This window comes from Oncorhynchus keta, unplaced genomic scaffold (assembly GCF_023373465.1).
Source record: "Oncorhynchus keta strain PuntledgeMale-10-30-2019 unplaced genomic scaffold, Oket_V2 Un_contig_3860_pilon_pilon, whole genome shotgun sequence".
NCBI lineage: Eukaryota > Metazoa > Chordata > Actinopteri > Salmoniformes > Salmonidae > Oncorhynchus > Oncorhynchus keta.
In genome coordinates this window covers 131,907-147,692 of record NW_026287470.1, presented here as the reverse complement: position 1 = coordinate 147,692, position 15,786 = coordinate 131,907, and the positions used below count along the sequence as shown (strand labels likewise).

At 43.2% G+C, this 15,786-nt stretch overlaps 2 protein-coding genes across 49 annotated transcripts in view; one reads left to right on the top strand and one right to left on the bottom strand.

The window, feature by feature from the left end:
- The window catches only part of LOC118372071 (zinc finger protein 135-like), a 95,524-nt gene that overhangs the window by 67,584 nt on the left and 12,154 nt on the right, over nt 1-15,786 (top strand). For 45 of the 48 annotated variants that reach the window (XM_052508700.1, XM_052508701.1, XM_052508697.1 and 42 more), the window contains exon 2: nt 13,734-13,878. The exons of 2 other annotated variants lie outside the window; for them this stretch is intronic. In XM_052508700.1, coding sequence (XP_052364660.1) covers nt 13,734-13,878 — 145 coding nt within the window. Of the gene's footprint in view, nt 1-13,424; nt 13,879-15,786 lie in introns of those variants that run through there. One more of the 48 variants, XM_052508699.1, reaches the window with a different exon arrangement.
- On the bottom strand, nt 8,150-13,281 carry LOC118372060 (zinc finger protein 34-like). Its single transcript, XM_035757814.2, has 4 exons — nt 12,253-13,281; nt 11,873-12,006; nt 11,408-11,504; nt 8,150-11,170 (listed from the first exon to the last, which is right to left on the bottom strand). The coding sequence occupies exons 1-4, from the start codon at nt 12,527-12,529 to the stop codon at nt 9,936-9,938; spliced, it is 1,743 nt and encodes a 580-aa protein (XP_035613707.2). The 5' UTR covers nt 12,530-13,281; the 3' UTR covers nt 8,150-9,935.

The window sequence follows — 15,786 nt, the reverse complement described above, 5'->3', positions numbered from 1 at the left end:
ATTATGTCAAGAACAGCTCAAATAAGCAAAGAGAAACGACAATCCAGCAATACTTTAAGACATGAAGGTCAGTCAATCTGGAAAATGTCAAGAACTTTGAAAGTTTCTTTAAGTGCAGTCGCAAAACCATCAAGCGCTATGATGAAACTGGCTCTCATGAGGACTGCCACAGGAAAGGAAGACCCAGAGTTACCTCTGCTGCAGAGGACAAGTTCATTAGAGTTACCAGCCTCAGATATTGCAGCCCAAATAAATGCTTCACAGAGTTCAAGTAACAGACACATCTCAACATCAACTGTTCAGAGGAGACCGTGTGAATCAGGCCTTCATGGTCGAGTTGCTGCAAAGAAACCACTAGTAAAGGACACCAATAAGAAGAGACTTGCTTGGGCCAAGAAACACGACCAATGGACATTAGACTGGTGGAAATCTGTCCTTTGGTCTGATGAGTTCAAATGTGAGATTTTTGGTTCCAACCGCCATCTGTCATTGTGAGACGCAGAGTAGGTGAACAGATGATCTCTGCATGTGTGATTCCCACCGTGACACATTGAGGAGGAGGTGTGGAGGTGCTTTTCTGGTGACACTGTCAATGATTTATTTAGAATTCAAGGCACACTTAACCAGCATGGCTACCACCACATTCTGCAGCGATACGCCATCCCATCTGGTTTGCACTTAGTGCGACTATCATTTGTTTTTCAACAGGACAGTGACCCAACACACCTCCAGGCTGTGTAAGAGCTATTTGTCCAAGATGGTGAGTGATGGAGTGCTGCATCAGAAGACCTGGCCTCCACAGTCATCAGAAAATAGTAAAAACAAAGAAAAACCCCTGACAGTAGGTGTGTTCAAACTTTTGACCGGTACTGTATATCTAGTGTATTGCCAAAAGCCACTCAACAACTTCAACCATAGACTCTGACATGTGCAATAAGCCAAACTGATTAAAGAATCCAACAGTACCATCACTTTCTCTGTGTCATCTGTTGGATCTCTTGTCTGCCCTCTTCTGTTGCTGTCTCTTAGTATTCTATGTTGCTATCTCTTAGTATTCTATGTTATTGTCTCTTAGTATTCTATGTTGCTGTCCCTTAGTATTCTATGTTATTGTCTCTTAGTATTCTATGTTATTGTCTCTTAGTATTCTATGTTGCTGTCGCTTAGTATTCTATGTTCCTGTCTCTTAGTATTCTATGTTGCTGTCGCTTAGTATTCTATGTTGCTGTCTCTTAGTATTCTATGTTGCTGTCTCTTAGTATTCTATGTTGCTGTCGCTTAGTATTCTATGTTGCTGTCGCTTAGTATTCTATGTTGCTGTCTCTTAGTATTCTATGTTGCTGTCTCTTAGTATTCTATGTTGCTGTCTCTTAGTATTCTATGTTGCTGTCGCTTAGTATTCTATGTTGCTGTCGCTTAGTATTCTATGTTGCTGTCTCTTAGTATTCTATGTTGCTGTCGCTTAGTATTCTATGTTGCTGTCGCTTAGTATTCTATGTTGCTGTCTCTTAGTATTCTATGTTGCTGTCGCTTAGTATTCTCAAATAAAAAAATAAAAAAAATTGTCACGTGCACTGAATACAACAACCTTACAGTGAAATGCTTACTTACAGGCTCTAACCAACAGTGCAAAAAATATATTAGGTGAACAATAGGTAATTAAAGAAATAAAAACAACAGTAAAAAGACAGTGACAAATAACTGGTGAGGTTAAATACAGGCACTGGTTAGTCGGGCTGATTGAGGTAATATGTACATGTAGATATGGTTAAAGTGACTATGCATAAATGATAAACAGGGAGTAGCAGTAGCATAAAAGAGGGGGTGGTGGGTGGTGGGACACAATGCAGATGGCCCGGTTAGCCAATGTGCGGGAGCACTGGTTGGTCGGGCCAAATGAGGTAGTATGTACATGAATGTATAGTTAAAGTGACTATACATATATGATAAACAGAGAGTAGCAGCAGCGTAAAAGAGGGGTTGGGGGGCACACTGCAAATAGTCCAGGTAACCATTTGGTTACCTGTTCAGGACTCTTATGGCTTGGGAGTAAAAACTGTTGAGAGGCCTTTTTGACCTCGACTTGGCACTCCAGTACCGCTTGCCATGCGGTAGTAGAGAGAACAGTCTATGACTGGGGTGGCTGGGGTCTTTGACAATTTTTACAGCCTTCCTCTGAAAAAAGTAGTAGAGTGTCATTCGCATAGCAAGTTAAAGTTTGTTAATTTGTCATATACATCTCATATACATGGAATACTCAGTGCAATGAAATGCTTACTTGCAGGTTAACCTCTCAACAATGCAACAACAATAGAACAAGTATGTAGCTAATTGAATAAAAAGTGTAATAGAAATGAAAGCTTAATGAAATATATATGTATATATATATATTTTTTACAAATAATTGCAAATGGAATGTATGGTAATAACAGACATGAGCCAAACATGTTTGCTTGTAGAATGTAAAAGGTAATAAGACTACGATTCATTTAATTTAGTCAGTTCTACCACCTCAACATTGCTCATTTTGAACAGGGTGAATTAGAACGTTTCAGTAAAGTTCAGCTTCTGTCCACAGGGGGCACTGTGTCACTGTCAGAAGATATGTGCTTCAGTCGGAAAAACTTTCTCTCTTCTCGGTCTCAGCTAGTTAGCCAGCCAGTAGCTACTGAACTAGCCAGCCAAGCTAGTTACAGAAACGAAACCCATCAAATACACTAGCTGGAAATAAACACTTTTCCTAATATCAACATCCTTCGCTTGCCCATCCACTTAATATATTGTTAAATAACTCTGACTGACACCCACTAGCTCAAGGATGCTGGGTGCTAACCATAGCTTATTAGCATTAGCCAACCCTAAAATCAGATATATGCTTGATCTCAAAATATGATTTGGAGATCTGTGAAGACCAAATCAAGTTCCTTAAAGGCTTTGCATGGTTAATCAGACGTTTGCAGTAGCTGTGCAGCATTTACTGCGATATGACCTCTGTAGAAGTCAGGGCACACGTACTTCTTTCGCTTGGCTAAGCAGAGCTGCTGTGAAGGAAGTTGTCAAGGAAGTGAGTTTGTGTTCAAACAGGACCTCACTCCCCCCACCTACAGTCAACCAATCATGTCAATGCATAGCTATTTGGAGCCCTCCACGTTGTAAAAGCCAATTTATGCTTGATCAAAAATGTGATCGGAGGCTCCATATGGAGGTTGTGACCCAATTGCGGAGCCTCCAGAGGCATGCAGAAGCCAGATTGAGCTCCATACCACCTCACGCCTCCTAACATTTGTAACAATGTGGAGGGCTCTGTATAGCTACGCATTGACATGATTGATTGGAGGTAGGTGGGGGCGGTACATCCTGTATAAACGCAAACTCCCTTCCTTGACAAGTTCCTTGACAACAGCCCTGATTTCTGCAGAGTCCGGATCGCAGTAAATGCTGTGTGCCCAACGCAGGTGCTGAATTGACCATGCTGCTAGGTTTATGCTGACGGAGACTAGCTAGTTATCTACCACCAACCCTGCATAAACCCACATAAACCATACAACTAAGAAACTCTGTCATTTCTGACTTGCTAACTGGTTAAATGTGGCACGTGTATAACTACAGCCAGTTAGCATGTCGAAAATGTCAAAGAGTTTCCTTGTTCTGACTAGCAAGTGGCATCATGCCCCGTTCACATCGTGACATATTTCATTACGCAGTACGCCATTTTCTCCCTACTGAACTAACAAATGTCGTGTTTGTAATGCAAGATGGGGAGAGCCTGTTTCTCGTCAGAGATTGCATTTATTTTGATACACTGCAAAATATCACCTTTTCATTTGAACAGGATAAATAAATAAGAATTGTTTCAGGTGATAATAAAACATGTTTTGATGACTTACTTTTCCCCAACATGTTTCTCCAACATTACTACAAGTAAAGCAGTTCGCTCGCTTGCTGAAAGCAAGGCTAGGTTGAAGAAACTATTGCAGCTAGCGACCTCCATTTAAAAAAACGTTATTACCATCACAATAACATTTAACAGGAGGCAACAGTCATTTAATATAATTGGCTTACCAGCCAATGTGTATTATATTTAACATTACTATTCTAATTGGCTTAACAGCCAATGTATATTTTTTATTGTTGTACTTTTACCCCCGATTCTCTTCAATTTCGTGGTCTCCAATTGGTAGTTACAGTCTTGGATCATCGCTGCAATTCCCCTACTGACTTGGGATAGGTGAAGGTAGAGAGCCATCCCTCCTCCGAATCGCAACACTGCTAAGCCGCACTGCTTCTTGATACACTTCTCGCTTAACCCGGAAGCCAGACGCACCAATGTGTCGGAGGAAACACCGTCCAGCTGAAAACCGAAGTGAGCTTGCAGGCGCCCGGCCTGCCACAAGGAGTCAGTATAGCGCGATGGGACAAGGTAATCCCAGCAGGCCAAACTCTCCACTAACCCGGACGATGCTGGGCCAATTGTGCGCCTCATGCTTCTCCCGGTCACGGCCCGGCTGTGACACAGCCTGTGATCGAACCCGGGTCTGTAGAGACGCCGTAGACCAATGTGCCACTCGGGAGGCCCCAATGTGTATTATTTAACATTACTATTAAAATAGTACTCACTCAAATGGGTAATTGTTAACAGGTTGCTAGCTGTCTCATAAAGCCATCACCGAAAACCACATATTTTCATCTTCTCTGTTTTGGTAAAAATCCTGTTGTTTGACTGACGTTTCGCAATGGAACCTTGAACCACAAGGGGGTGTTGTGTTTTCACTCCGTTGTGAACGAGGCGTAACTGCTGCGGCTCTTTGACTTTCTGGCTGTTCTGCCCTCTCCACCTCGATCACTAATGCCTCAACCTGCTCCCTTTTTTTCTTCTTTCAGAAGAAGTTCTGAATATCCATATTTTCTCTGTGCCATGCTGCAGATTCTGCCTGAGTGATGACATTGACATCTAACTGGTGCTTTAGGGGTGGGGTCAAGGGCTGCACTGTGAAATCTCTACCAATCACAGCAGGCACTGTGTCACTAGCCACTTTAAACAATGCCACTTTATATAATGTTTGCATACCCTACATTACTCATCTCATATGTATATATTGTACTCTATACCATATACTGCATCTTGCCTATGCCGTTCGGCCATCGCTCATTCATATATTTTTATGTACATATTCTTATTCATTCCTTTACCCTTGTGTGTGTATAAGGTAGTTGTTGTGAAATTGTTAGGTTAGATTACTTGTTAGATATTACTGCATGGTCGGAACTAGAAGCACAAGCATTTCGCGACACTCACATTAACATCTGCTAACCACATGTATGTGACAAATATGATTTGATTTGATTTGAGACCTCGTTCGGTGGCCGTGGCGGCTTTGCATTTTAAATGGTCTCCCTCCAGCCCTCGACCTACCCCCTTCATTATCACCGCCATCCCTCGCTCCGGCTTCATGTCCTCCCACTGCCCGCTGACATTCCAGCAGGCATGGCAGTACCGCCAATCACAACTGATGTAGTTGCCGTTCCAGCAGGCATGGCAGTACCGCCAATCACAACTGATGTAGTTGCCGTTCCAGCAGGCATGGCAGTACCGCCAATCACAACTGATGTAGTTGCCGTTCCAGCAGGCATGGCAGTACCGCCAATCACAACTGATGTAGTTGCCGTTCCAGCAGGCATGGCAGTACCGCCAATCACAACTGATGTAGTTGCCGTTCCAGCTCCAAGTCTCCCCAGTTTCAGCAGAAACATCTCGGGTGGTCGTGTCCTGAGCAGCACTGTCGCTTTAGAGAGCCTCTCCTCTCTCCTGCTCTGCCTGCGGCAAGGACTTCCCCAATTTCAAGGCCCGAAACTGCTTCCACGGCAACCAGCAGGGCCACTACTTTCAACAGGGCCACCGTCTACTGCTTTTGGTGTATTTTCCCCACTTATTTCCCCCACTGTATTTATCCCTGTGTTTCCTCTCTGTGATAGTTCGTCTTGTATGTTTTTCCAAGTCATCCAGCATTTTTCCCGTTCTCCTGATTTTTGCTACTATTTCTCCTTTTTCTTGTCCTCCCGGTTTTGACCCTTGCATGTTTTTGGACTCTGTACCCACCTGCCTGACCTTTCTGCCTGCCTTGACCACGAGCCTGTCTGACACCCTGTACCTCCTGGACTCTGATCTGGTTTTGAACTTTGCCTGTCCACGACCATTCTCTTGCCTACTACTTTTGGATTAATAAACATTGGAAGACTCCAACCATCTGCCTCCTGTGTCTGCATCGGGGTTTCGCCTTGAGTCATGATAGTTTTTATGTATTGATTGATTACAAGTATCAAAGCGTCAGGTAGCCTATAGGTAGGTAGCATAGCAGTTAAGTGTGTTGACCCAGTAACCAAAAGGTTGCTGGTTTGAATCCCGGAGCTACGTGAAAAGTCTGTCGATGTGACCTTGGGCAAGACACTTAACCCTTATTGCTCCTATACAGTGCCTTGCAAAAGTATTCATGCCCCTTGGCAATTTTCCTATTATTTTGCATTACAACCTGTAATTTTAAATGGATTTTTATTGGGATGTCATGTAATGGACATACACAAAATAGACCAAACTGGTGAAGTGAAATGAAAAAAATGATTTGTTAAAAAAATGGACAAAAAATAGAAGGGAAAAGTGGTGCGTGCTGCATATGTATTCACCCCCAATGCTATGACGCTCCTAAATAAGATCTGGTGCTACCAATTACCTTCAGAAGTCACATAATTAGTTAAAGTCCACCTGCGTGCAATCTAAGTGTCACATGATCTCAGTATATATACACCTGTTCTGAATGGCCCCAGAGTCAGCAACACACGTTATTAATCAAGGGGAACCATCAAGCAAGCGGCACCATGAAGACCAAGGAGCTCTCCAAACAGGTTAGGGACAAAGTTGTGGAGAAGTACAGATCAGGGTTGGGTTAATAAAAAATATCAGAAACTTTGAAAAACCCACAGAGCACCATTAAATCCATTAAACATTTTAAAGAATATGGCATCGCAACAAACCTGCCAAGAGAGAGTTGCCCACCAAAACTCACAGATCAGGCTAGTAGAAAAATAATCAGAGAGCAACAAAGAGACCAAAAAATAACCCTGAATGAGATGCAAAGCTCCACAGCGGAGATTGGAGTATCTGTCCATTGGACCACTTTAAGCCATACACTCCAGAGAGCTGGGCTTTACTGAAGAGTGGCCATAAAAAAGTAATTGCTTAAAGAAAAAAATAAGCAAACACTTTTGGTGTTTGCCAAAAGGCATGTGGAGGCTTTGGCCATCAAGGAAAATGCCATGTCTAGCGCAAATCCAACAAATCCAACACCTCTCATCACCCCGAGAACACCATCCCCACAGTGAAGCATTGTGGTGGCAGCATCATGATTTGGGGATCTATTTCAATGGCAGGGACTGGGAAACTGGTCAGAATTGAAGGAATGATGGATGGTGCTAAATACAGGGGATTTTTTGAGGGGAAACCTGTTTCAGTCTTCAAGAGATTTTAGACTGGGATGGAGGTTCACCTTCCAGCAGGACAATGACCCTAAGCATACTGCTAAAGCAACACTCAAGTGGTTTAAGGGGAAACATTTAAATGTCTTGGACTAGCCTGGTCAAAGACCAGACCTCAATCCAATTGAGAATCTGTGGTATGACAAAGATTGCTGGCCACCAGCGGAACCCATCCATTGGCTAGATGTGCCAAGCTTATGGAGACATACCCCAAGAGACTTGCAGCTGTAATTGCTGCAAAAGGTGGCTCTACAAAGTATTGACTTTGGGGGGGGGTGAATACTTATACATGCTCAAGTTTTCATTTTTTTTGTGTATTTTTTCTTGTTTGTTTCACAAGAAAATATATGTTGCATCTTCAAAGTGGTAAGCATGTTGTGTAAATCAAATGATACAAACCCCTCCAAAATCTATTTTAATTCCAGGTTGTAAGGCAACAATATAGAAAAAATGCCAATAGGGGTGAATACTTTCGCAAGCCACTGTAAGTCACTTTGGATAAGTGCATCTGCTAAATTACTAAAATGTAAAGCTTTTGTTGTGTAAACATTTGGGGTGATTTTGTTGTTTGGAATAATTATGAGAATGACGTAGCAAAGTGCACAAAAGAAAAGACAAGAACAATTTTGAATTCAAATTTTATTTGTCACATGCTTCGTAAACAACAGGTGTGGACTAACAGTGAAATGCTTACTTACGGGCCCTTCCTAACAATGCAGAGAAAGAAAATACAGAAAAAATAGAAAAGTAAAACATAATAATAAAAGTAATTCAAAACTGTGTTGGGACCGTGATATTTTTTAATTTACCTTTATTTAACCAGGCAAGTCAGTTAATCACACATTCTTATTTACAATGACAGCCTACCAGGGAACAGTCGGTTAACTGCTCAGGGGGAGAACTACAGATTTTTTCTTTGTCAGCTCAGGGATTCAATCCAGCAACCTTTCAGTTACTGGCCCAATGCTCTAACCACTAGGCTACCTGCCACCAAAATAATTTGGTGATGTGGACACCGAGGAACTTGCAGCTCTCGACCCACTACAGCCCCGTCAATGTGAATGGGTGCGTGCTCGGCCCTCGATTTCCTGTAATCCACAATCAGCTCTTTTGTCTTGTTGTTGTCCTGGCACCAAACTGCCAGGTCTCTGATCTTCTCCCTAAAGGCTGTCTCATCGTCGTCGGTGATCAGGCCTACCACCATCGTGTTGTCGGCAAACTAAATGATGATGTTGGAGTTGTGCGTGGCCAGGCATCGTGGGTGAACAGAGAGTATAGGAGGGGACTAAGCACGCATCCCTGAAGGGCCCCCCGTGTTGATGGTTAGTGTGGCGGGTGTGTTATTGCCTACCCTCACTACCTGGGGGCTTCACGTCACGAAGACCAGGATCTAGTTGCAGAGGGAGGTCTTCAGTCCATGGTTCAGTCCCAGGGTCCTGAGGTTAGTGATGAGCTTGGAGGGCACTATGGCGTTGAATGCTGAGCTTTAGCCAATGAAAAGCATTCTCATGTACTGTTGCTGTTCCTTTTGTCCAAGTGTTGGGGCTGTATACAAATTGGAGTGGGTACAGGTCATCTGGGATGATGGTGTTGATGTGAGCCATGACCAGGCTTTCAAAGCATTTTAGGCTACAGATGTGAGTACTACAGGATGATAGTCATTTAGACAGGTTACCTTGGCATTCTTGAGCACAGGGAATTTGAATTGAGACTTGAATAATTGTTTTTGAAACATATTCTGGTTATTTGTCATAATTTGTTTTTATTATTATTTTTTTATTAGGAAAGTTAGAAGCCTAAAAACAAGTTTAAATATAGGTGTACTGTGTTCATGTCTCACGCCTTGGTTTTTATGTTCTGCGGGATTAAACTAGTTGCTTTAAAATGTGTTTTATTTTGTTTTATTTGTATGCAAAAATCTGGGCTGGACTGGGAAGTTTCACTTGAACAACCCTCTAAATGGTAATTACAACTGGGAAACCACTTATACCTATTCAACCAAAACTTGACAACAAATCCAATTTTGACAATTAAAAACTTATCAATTTGGATAATGTAGCTAGTTTTACCATACTGTCAATGTTAAGCAAACTAGATAACTTTATTATGAGCATCATGAGCTAGAAAACAAGCTAGCAAAAATCTTATTGGTTAAAGAATTGGTCTGACTTAAAATGCACTTGAACACAATCATGTCAGACTTACGACTTCCCACGAGCATATGAATGTCCCATCATTCAAATGTTTCATAGGTTACGCATGATCATTATAACAGACAATTTATAGACAGTCCATAATGTAAGACATTAATTAATATTCAACACATGGTTAGATTTCCAACAGTTCATATTTTTTATGTCCTTATTTAAAAACAATTTCTCAAAAAAAAAAAAATTCTAGACCACTGCTCAGGCCAGGAGATCCAGCCTGTGTTTGCGCTGGTGCCACTTCAGATGGTTTAGTTGTTTGAAGCTGAGTCCACACACAGCGCAGCAGTACGGTCTCTCCCCAGTGTGGGTGCGCTGGTGCACCTTCAAATTGTCTGCCCGAGCGAAGCTCTTGTCACACATAGTGCAGCGGTGGGGTTTCTCCTGCGTGTGAACGCGCCGGTGCAGCTTGAGGTTCCAGAGCCGACTGAATTTGTTCCCACAGATGGAGCAGCAGTAGGGCTTGTCTGTTGTCTGAATGCACTTGTGCCTCTTCAGGTCGGAGAAGGAGGTGAAGCCCTTGGAGCAGTGGCTGCAGAGGTGGAGTCCCTCTGCCTGGTGGACCCGCTGGTGGACCTTGAGGTTGCAAGCCTGGGTGAAGGACTTACCGCACTTGGTGCAGGAGTACGGAGGCCCAGATCCTGACCCTGAGACTCTACCTGTTTTGTGTGTCTGCTTGTGGGCCTCAAGGGAGCCAGAGTCTGAGAATGTCATGGTGCATTGATTGCAGGCATGACGCTTCCCCCCTCCTCCCATTACTCCTCCTTCTGTTACCTGCTCTTGTGAACGATCTCTGAGATTTAGAGAGAGTCCAAAGTTGTCAGGGGCACCATACAGGCTCTCTGTGTTGTTGTTGTGGGCTGAGCTTCCAGAGTGGATGGAGGTTAGCCCCCTGTGGCCGGCTCTGCTACCTGACTCTGGGACACCGTGTTCAGGGTACAAGACACTGGAGTCCTGCAGGTAACCCTCCTCGTTGATCAACAGGCAGTTCCGGACACCCACCTCTGGGTGGGGGGGTGGCGTTGGCGACGCCACCTGCTCCCTCCGGCTCCGATGGGGCCCAGGCATGTGGGAGCGATGGTGATGGTCTCCCCCCTCAGACCCCCCCAGGTCCACCTGGTAGTGACCCACAGCTCCGTAGCTCAACGCATCCAGATGAGACGGAGAACCAGGAAGCCTATCCAGCCCTTCCACGTCTAGACGATGGCCTCCTCCACCACCAGCACCGCCGTAACCAGATTTCTCAAAGCCACCCCCCAGATCCTCCATGCTGTAACGGGGTTGGAAGAGAGGTTGACTGGGGTCCCCTGGGTTTCCCTCTGGGCCTGGTGGTTCAGGCCCCTGGTCTAGACCGGATCCCCAGTCAGCCTGGCACTGCTGCAGCTCCTGCTCACTGAAACTCTTACTGGGCCCCGAGACGTCTGAACCATCGGCACCTGAAAACACAGGGGACATGAAGCATTAATATTTAAGACATTAGAACTAGTAGAAACAGTAGTAGAGTAACTCATGTTAAATGTGTACTTACAGCTTCAAGTTTACTTTACATGTGTAATAATGAATACATTTGGAATGACACAGCAGATTATCAGTTACTCTTCTTATCATTCTCTTAAACCTAAAGGTAGGCAATGTTATGTTTGTCTATGTTATGTTTGTTGTAAACAACTCACCGTCCAGGCAGACACCCCATCTCTCCTGTAGCTCAGTGTTGTGGAGAGGCTCCTCTTTCAGCAGGCTGTCCAGCTTCTGACCTGTGACCTCTGTGGACTGGAAGAGCAAATTAATGAGTCGATTCTAACTAAATGATTGATAAACTGACAGTGACTGAATAGAGCTGACATCATGGTTCTCTATTCAGAACTCTCCTCAGGGACCCCCAGACATCTCACAACTTTGTCGTAGCCCTGAACTAGCATACCTGATTAGAGTAGTGAAAGGCTTGATGATTCATTGACAAGTTGAATCAAGTGAGCTAGTTTTGGAACAGTTCAAATATGAGGAGAGGTTTGACAAAGGTTGCCCAATTATTCCTGAAAGACTATCTGTTCTAATATGTTTTCTGAAATATATTTCTACCTGAATGTCCTGTAACACTGCACCCTCCACCCTTCACAGGTGTTTAGTCACCTAGATACCTCAGAGGTTCTCCTAAGGCTGGTGGCCTCAGCCTCCAGATCATGGAAGGCTGTTTCCCTGGCCACGCCCCCACAGCTGCTCCACTCCTCCCCTGGTACCTTCTCCTGCTTCAGGCCACACCCCATCTCCGCACCTTGCCACAGGTAAACAAAGAGAACATTTTATTTACGTAAAAGGAAAGGCGAGAGCAACATTGTGGATGCTGTGGAGTCTTTTTTGCATTAGTGCAGATGAAGGAAAGGAGGCCTCTTATTGAGATACCACTAACTCCTTTCTTAAACCAATACTGCCTGATCACCAAAGTATGAAAAATACAGATTACATCAGTCACACTTTAGAGTGATTCCTCCATATTGTCTTTAGATGTGGCTCTCCTCACCTGTCTGTGAGTTTCCAGAGCTTCCACCTTCCCCATCAGCTCTCCCACAGTCTGCACACTTCCCCCTCTGGCCTCCCTCTCTGTCCCTCTCCCTTCCTCTGTTCTCCGACCGCTGTAGCCTCTTCTTCAGCGACTCGACCTGCTCACGGCTTCGGGACACCTCCTCCAGGAAGCCATCCTCCACCAGTCTGGTGATCTCATATATGGCTGACTTTAGGACCGTCTCCATGACTCCCGAGAGCTGGGTCTGGAAGGTGAGGACGAGGTTCTCCGACATACTGCTTGCGTGTGTGTCTTTTTTACAGATCAATTCACAGTGGGATCTGCACCAAACATCTGTGCATGTGGGATCAAGTCAGGACTGTGTGTGTGATCCTAAAGTGAATCTCTTCAGAAAGCCCTGTTATTCAGAATAAGTGGGTAGAAATATGCTATGACTATCACTGACACATCGCGTATCTGTTTCTCTGTCCAACAAGAGTGACAGCTCCTCCAGCTCGCTAACAACCAAGTGGCGAAGACAGTCCAGCGTAAAAGAGTGCAACAAAGGTTCAATAAGACGATCAAATTGCAAGGTTCACAATGTAACAGTTGTCTGGGGTCGTATCCAGCTTGCTAAAGAAAAATAGCTAGCTAGCTAACATGCTACTACCAGCCGTGTTGCTAGTCAATAAAGGGATATTTTGCACCATAATGTACTACTGATTCAAATCGTTATTACCAAAAGGTTGAAATCACTTGCTGAGCATGGGGGTTGATCGTTTTTTCCAGATAATATACGGTCTGGTGGGCGGGATGAATCGCTTCCGTGGAGATTTCCTGTAAATAATTTCCACGATAAATAGCCTACTAATCAGTATCTAGATTTGATAATAATAGCAATATTATATTTTGAACATTATTTACATTAAACGTAAGAACAAACAAAGTTTTTCTTCAAATAAATGTCGTCTACTCTCTGCAATAAGGAGCGTTCCAATGTAGATTGTCCCACTACCCGATTCGTAGGTCTGTTTCCGGAAGTCCTGTTGTTTTGTGGATGCTTTTTGTGTTGACTCTGTAGCTAGTTAGCTAACTACCATAACCTTGTTTTCTCTCAATACCTCTGGTATTTATATTTATTCGAATAGCTTCATATACAGTAAATGCTACAACTTAAATCTCGATATGATAAAAAATGTATTAGGACCGCCATGGAGAGAGACAGTAGCTAGCCTGCTAACGTAAGCTAGATAGCTTCCTAGCCTTTTGCTAGACTGGATCGTAACACTGACTCACCTGAACAAAAGTAGCTAAACGTTACCAACTCTTAATTGTAGCTAGCTACACATAGACAGTTTGCTATGATGTCTGAAGCCATCGTAACCTTCCAGTCTCAGCTCTCCGGAGTCATGGAGACGGTATTCAAGGCTGCTATGTACGAGATCACCAGGCTGGTGGAGGATAGCTTCCTCAAGGAGGTGTCCCGGAGTCGGGAGCAGGTCGAGTCACTGAAGAAGCGGCTGCAGTTGTCGGAGAACAGACGCAGGGATGGGGACAGAGAGGTCGGCCGTACGGGGAAGTGTGCGGACTGTGGGAGAGTTGACGAGGAAGCCGAGGAGAGAAGCTCTGGAACCTCACAGACAGGTGACGAGAGAGAGAAATCTGAAGACAGTATGCAGTGCTTTTAGAAAATATTCATACCCCTTGATAAGTTTTCCACATTTTGCTGTGTTACATCCTGAATTAATGGATTCAGTTCATATTTTTCTCACCCATCTACACACAATACTCCATCATGACAAAGTGAAAACATGTTTTTTAAAAATGGTTGCAAATACAGGTTATTAGGTTATTGTCCTGATAAAAAGAGAATTCATCTTCCAGTGTCTGGTGGAAAGCAGACTGAACCACGTTTTCCTCAAGGATTATGCATGTGCTTTGCTCCGTTTAGTTTTTATCCTGAAAAACTGCCCAGTCCTGAAAAATTACAAGTATACCCATAGCATGAAGCCACTACCCTTGACAATATGGAGAGTGGTACTCAGTAATGTGTTGTATTGGATTTGCCCAAAACATAACACTTTATATTCAGGACAAAAAGTGAATTGCTTTGCCAGATTCTTTCCAGTGTTACTTTAGTGCCTTGTTGCAAACAGGATGCATGTTTTTTATTATTTTTGTTCTGTACAGTGCCTTGTTGCAAACAGGATGCATGTTTTTTATTATTTTTATTCTGTACAGTGCCTTGTTGCAAACAGGATGCATGTTTTTGATTATTTTTGTTCTGTACAGTGCCTTGTTGCAAACAGGATGCATGTTTTTGATTATTTTTGTTCTGTACAGTGCCTTGTTGCAAACAGGATGCATGTTTTTTATTATTTTTGTTCTGTACAGTGCCTTGTTGCAAACAAGATGCATGTTTTTTATTATTTTTGTTCTGTACAGTGCCTTGTTGCAAACAAGATGCATGTTTTTTATTATTGTTCTGTACAGTGCCTTGTTGCAAACAAGATGCATGTTTTTTATTATTTTTATTCTGTACAGTGCCTTGTTGCAAACAGGATGCATGTTTTTTATTATTTTTATTCTGTACAGTGCCTTGTTGCAAACAGGATGCATGTTTTTTATTATTTTTATTCTGTACAGTGCCTTGTTGCAAACAGGATGCATGTTTTTGATTATTTTTATTCTGTACAGTGCCTTGTTGCAAACAGGATGCATGTTTTTGATTATTTTTATTCTGTACAGTGCCTTGTTGCAAACAGGATGCATGTTTTTTATTATTTTTATTCTGTACAGTGCCTTGTTGCAAACAGGATGCATGTTTTTTATTATTTTTATTCTGTACAGTGCCTTGTTGCAAACAGGATGCATGTTTTTTATTATTTTTATTCTGTACAGGCTTGCTTCCTTTTCACTCTTGTCAATGAGGTTCGTATTGTGGAGTAACTCCAATGTTCTTGGTCGATCCTCAGTTTTCTCCTGTCAGCCATTAAACTCTGTAACTGTTTTACATTCACTCTCGGCCTCATGGTGAATTCCCTGAGTGGTTTCCTTCCTCTCAGGCAACTGAGTTAGGAAGGACGCCTGTATCTTTGGGTGTGTTGTGGAAATTACCACTAAGGACCCCAACATCAAGCTTAAATACATTTGTTTATTCAGGTCAGCGGAGAGATTACAGACAAACAGCACTTTCTGATGAGGTATTTCCCCCTCAGCATGTTTATACTTTATACAAAGATAGCCAAATACATTGTTTCTCAGCAAAGTGTTTTCTCCCAGAGGCCGCCTGCTCAGGAAGAAAACACCTGGCAACCACAGTCTGGGTATTCAGCCAATAATTCCACTCCCGCTGAGCTGACCTTGTGAGAGTGTTGAAATCAATGAAAACATGGCACACGTAGCTCTGACTTCAGGTCTGACATTCAACACATTCTAAACAGCTGTTGAACTGACAACCAACTATTTCCGTTGACAATTCCCCATTGACAATTAAGTCTAGTCCTCTCGTCCTGTCATCCCCTGCGTTGTGTATTTATCTTCAAAATATTC

Coding starts and splice junctions, on each gene's coding strand:
- LOC118372060 (XM_035757814.2), bottom strand. CDS start 12,529: ATGTCGGAGAACCTCGTCCTCACCTTCCAGACCCAGCTCTCGGGAGTC. Junction 12,007..12,252: donor CTCTGGAAACTCACAGACAG/GTGAGGAGAGCC, acceptor ACCTGTGGCAAG/GTGCGGAGATGGGGTGTGGC. Junction 11,505..11,872: donor GCCTTAGGAGAACCTCTGAG/GTATCTAGGTGA, acceptor TTGCTCTTCCAG/TCCACAGAGGTCACAGGTCA.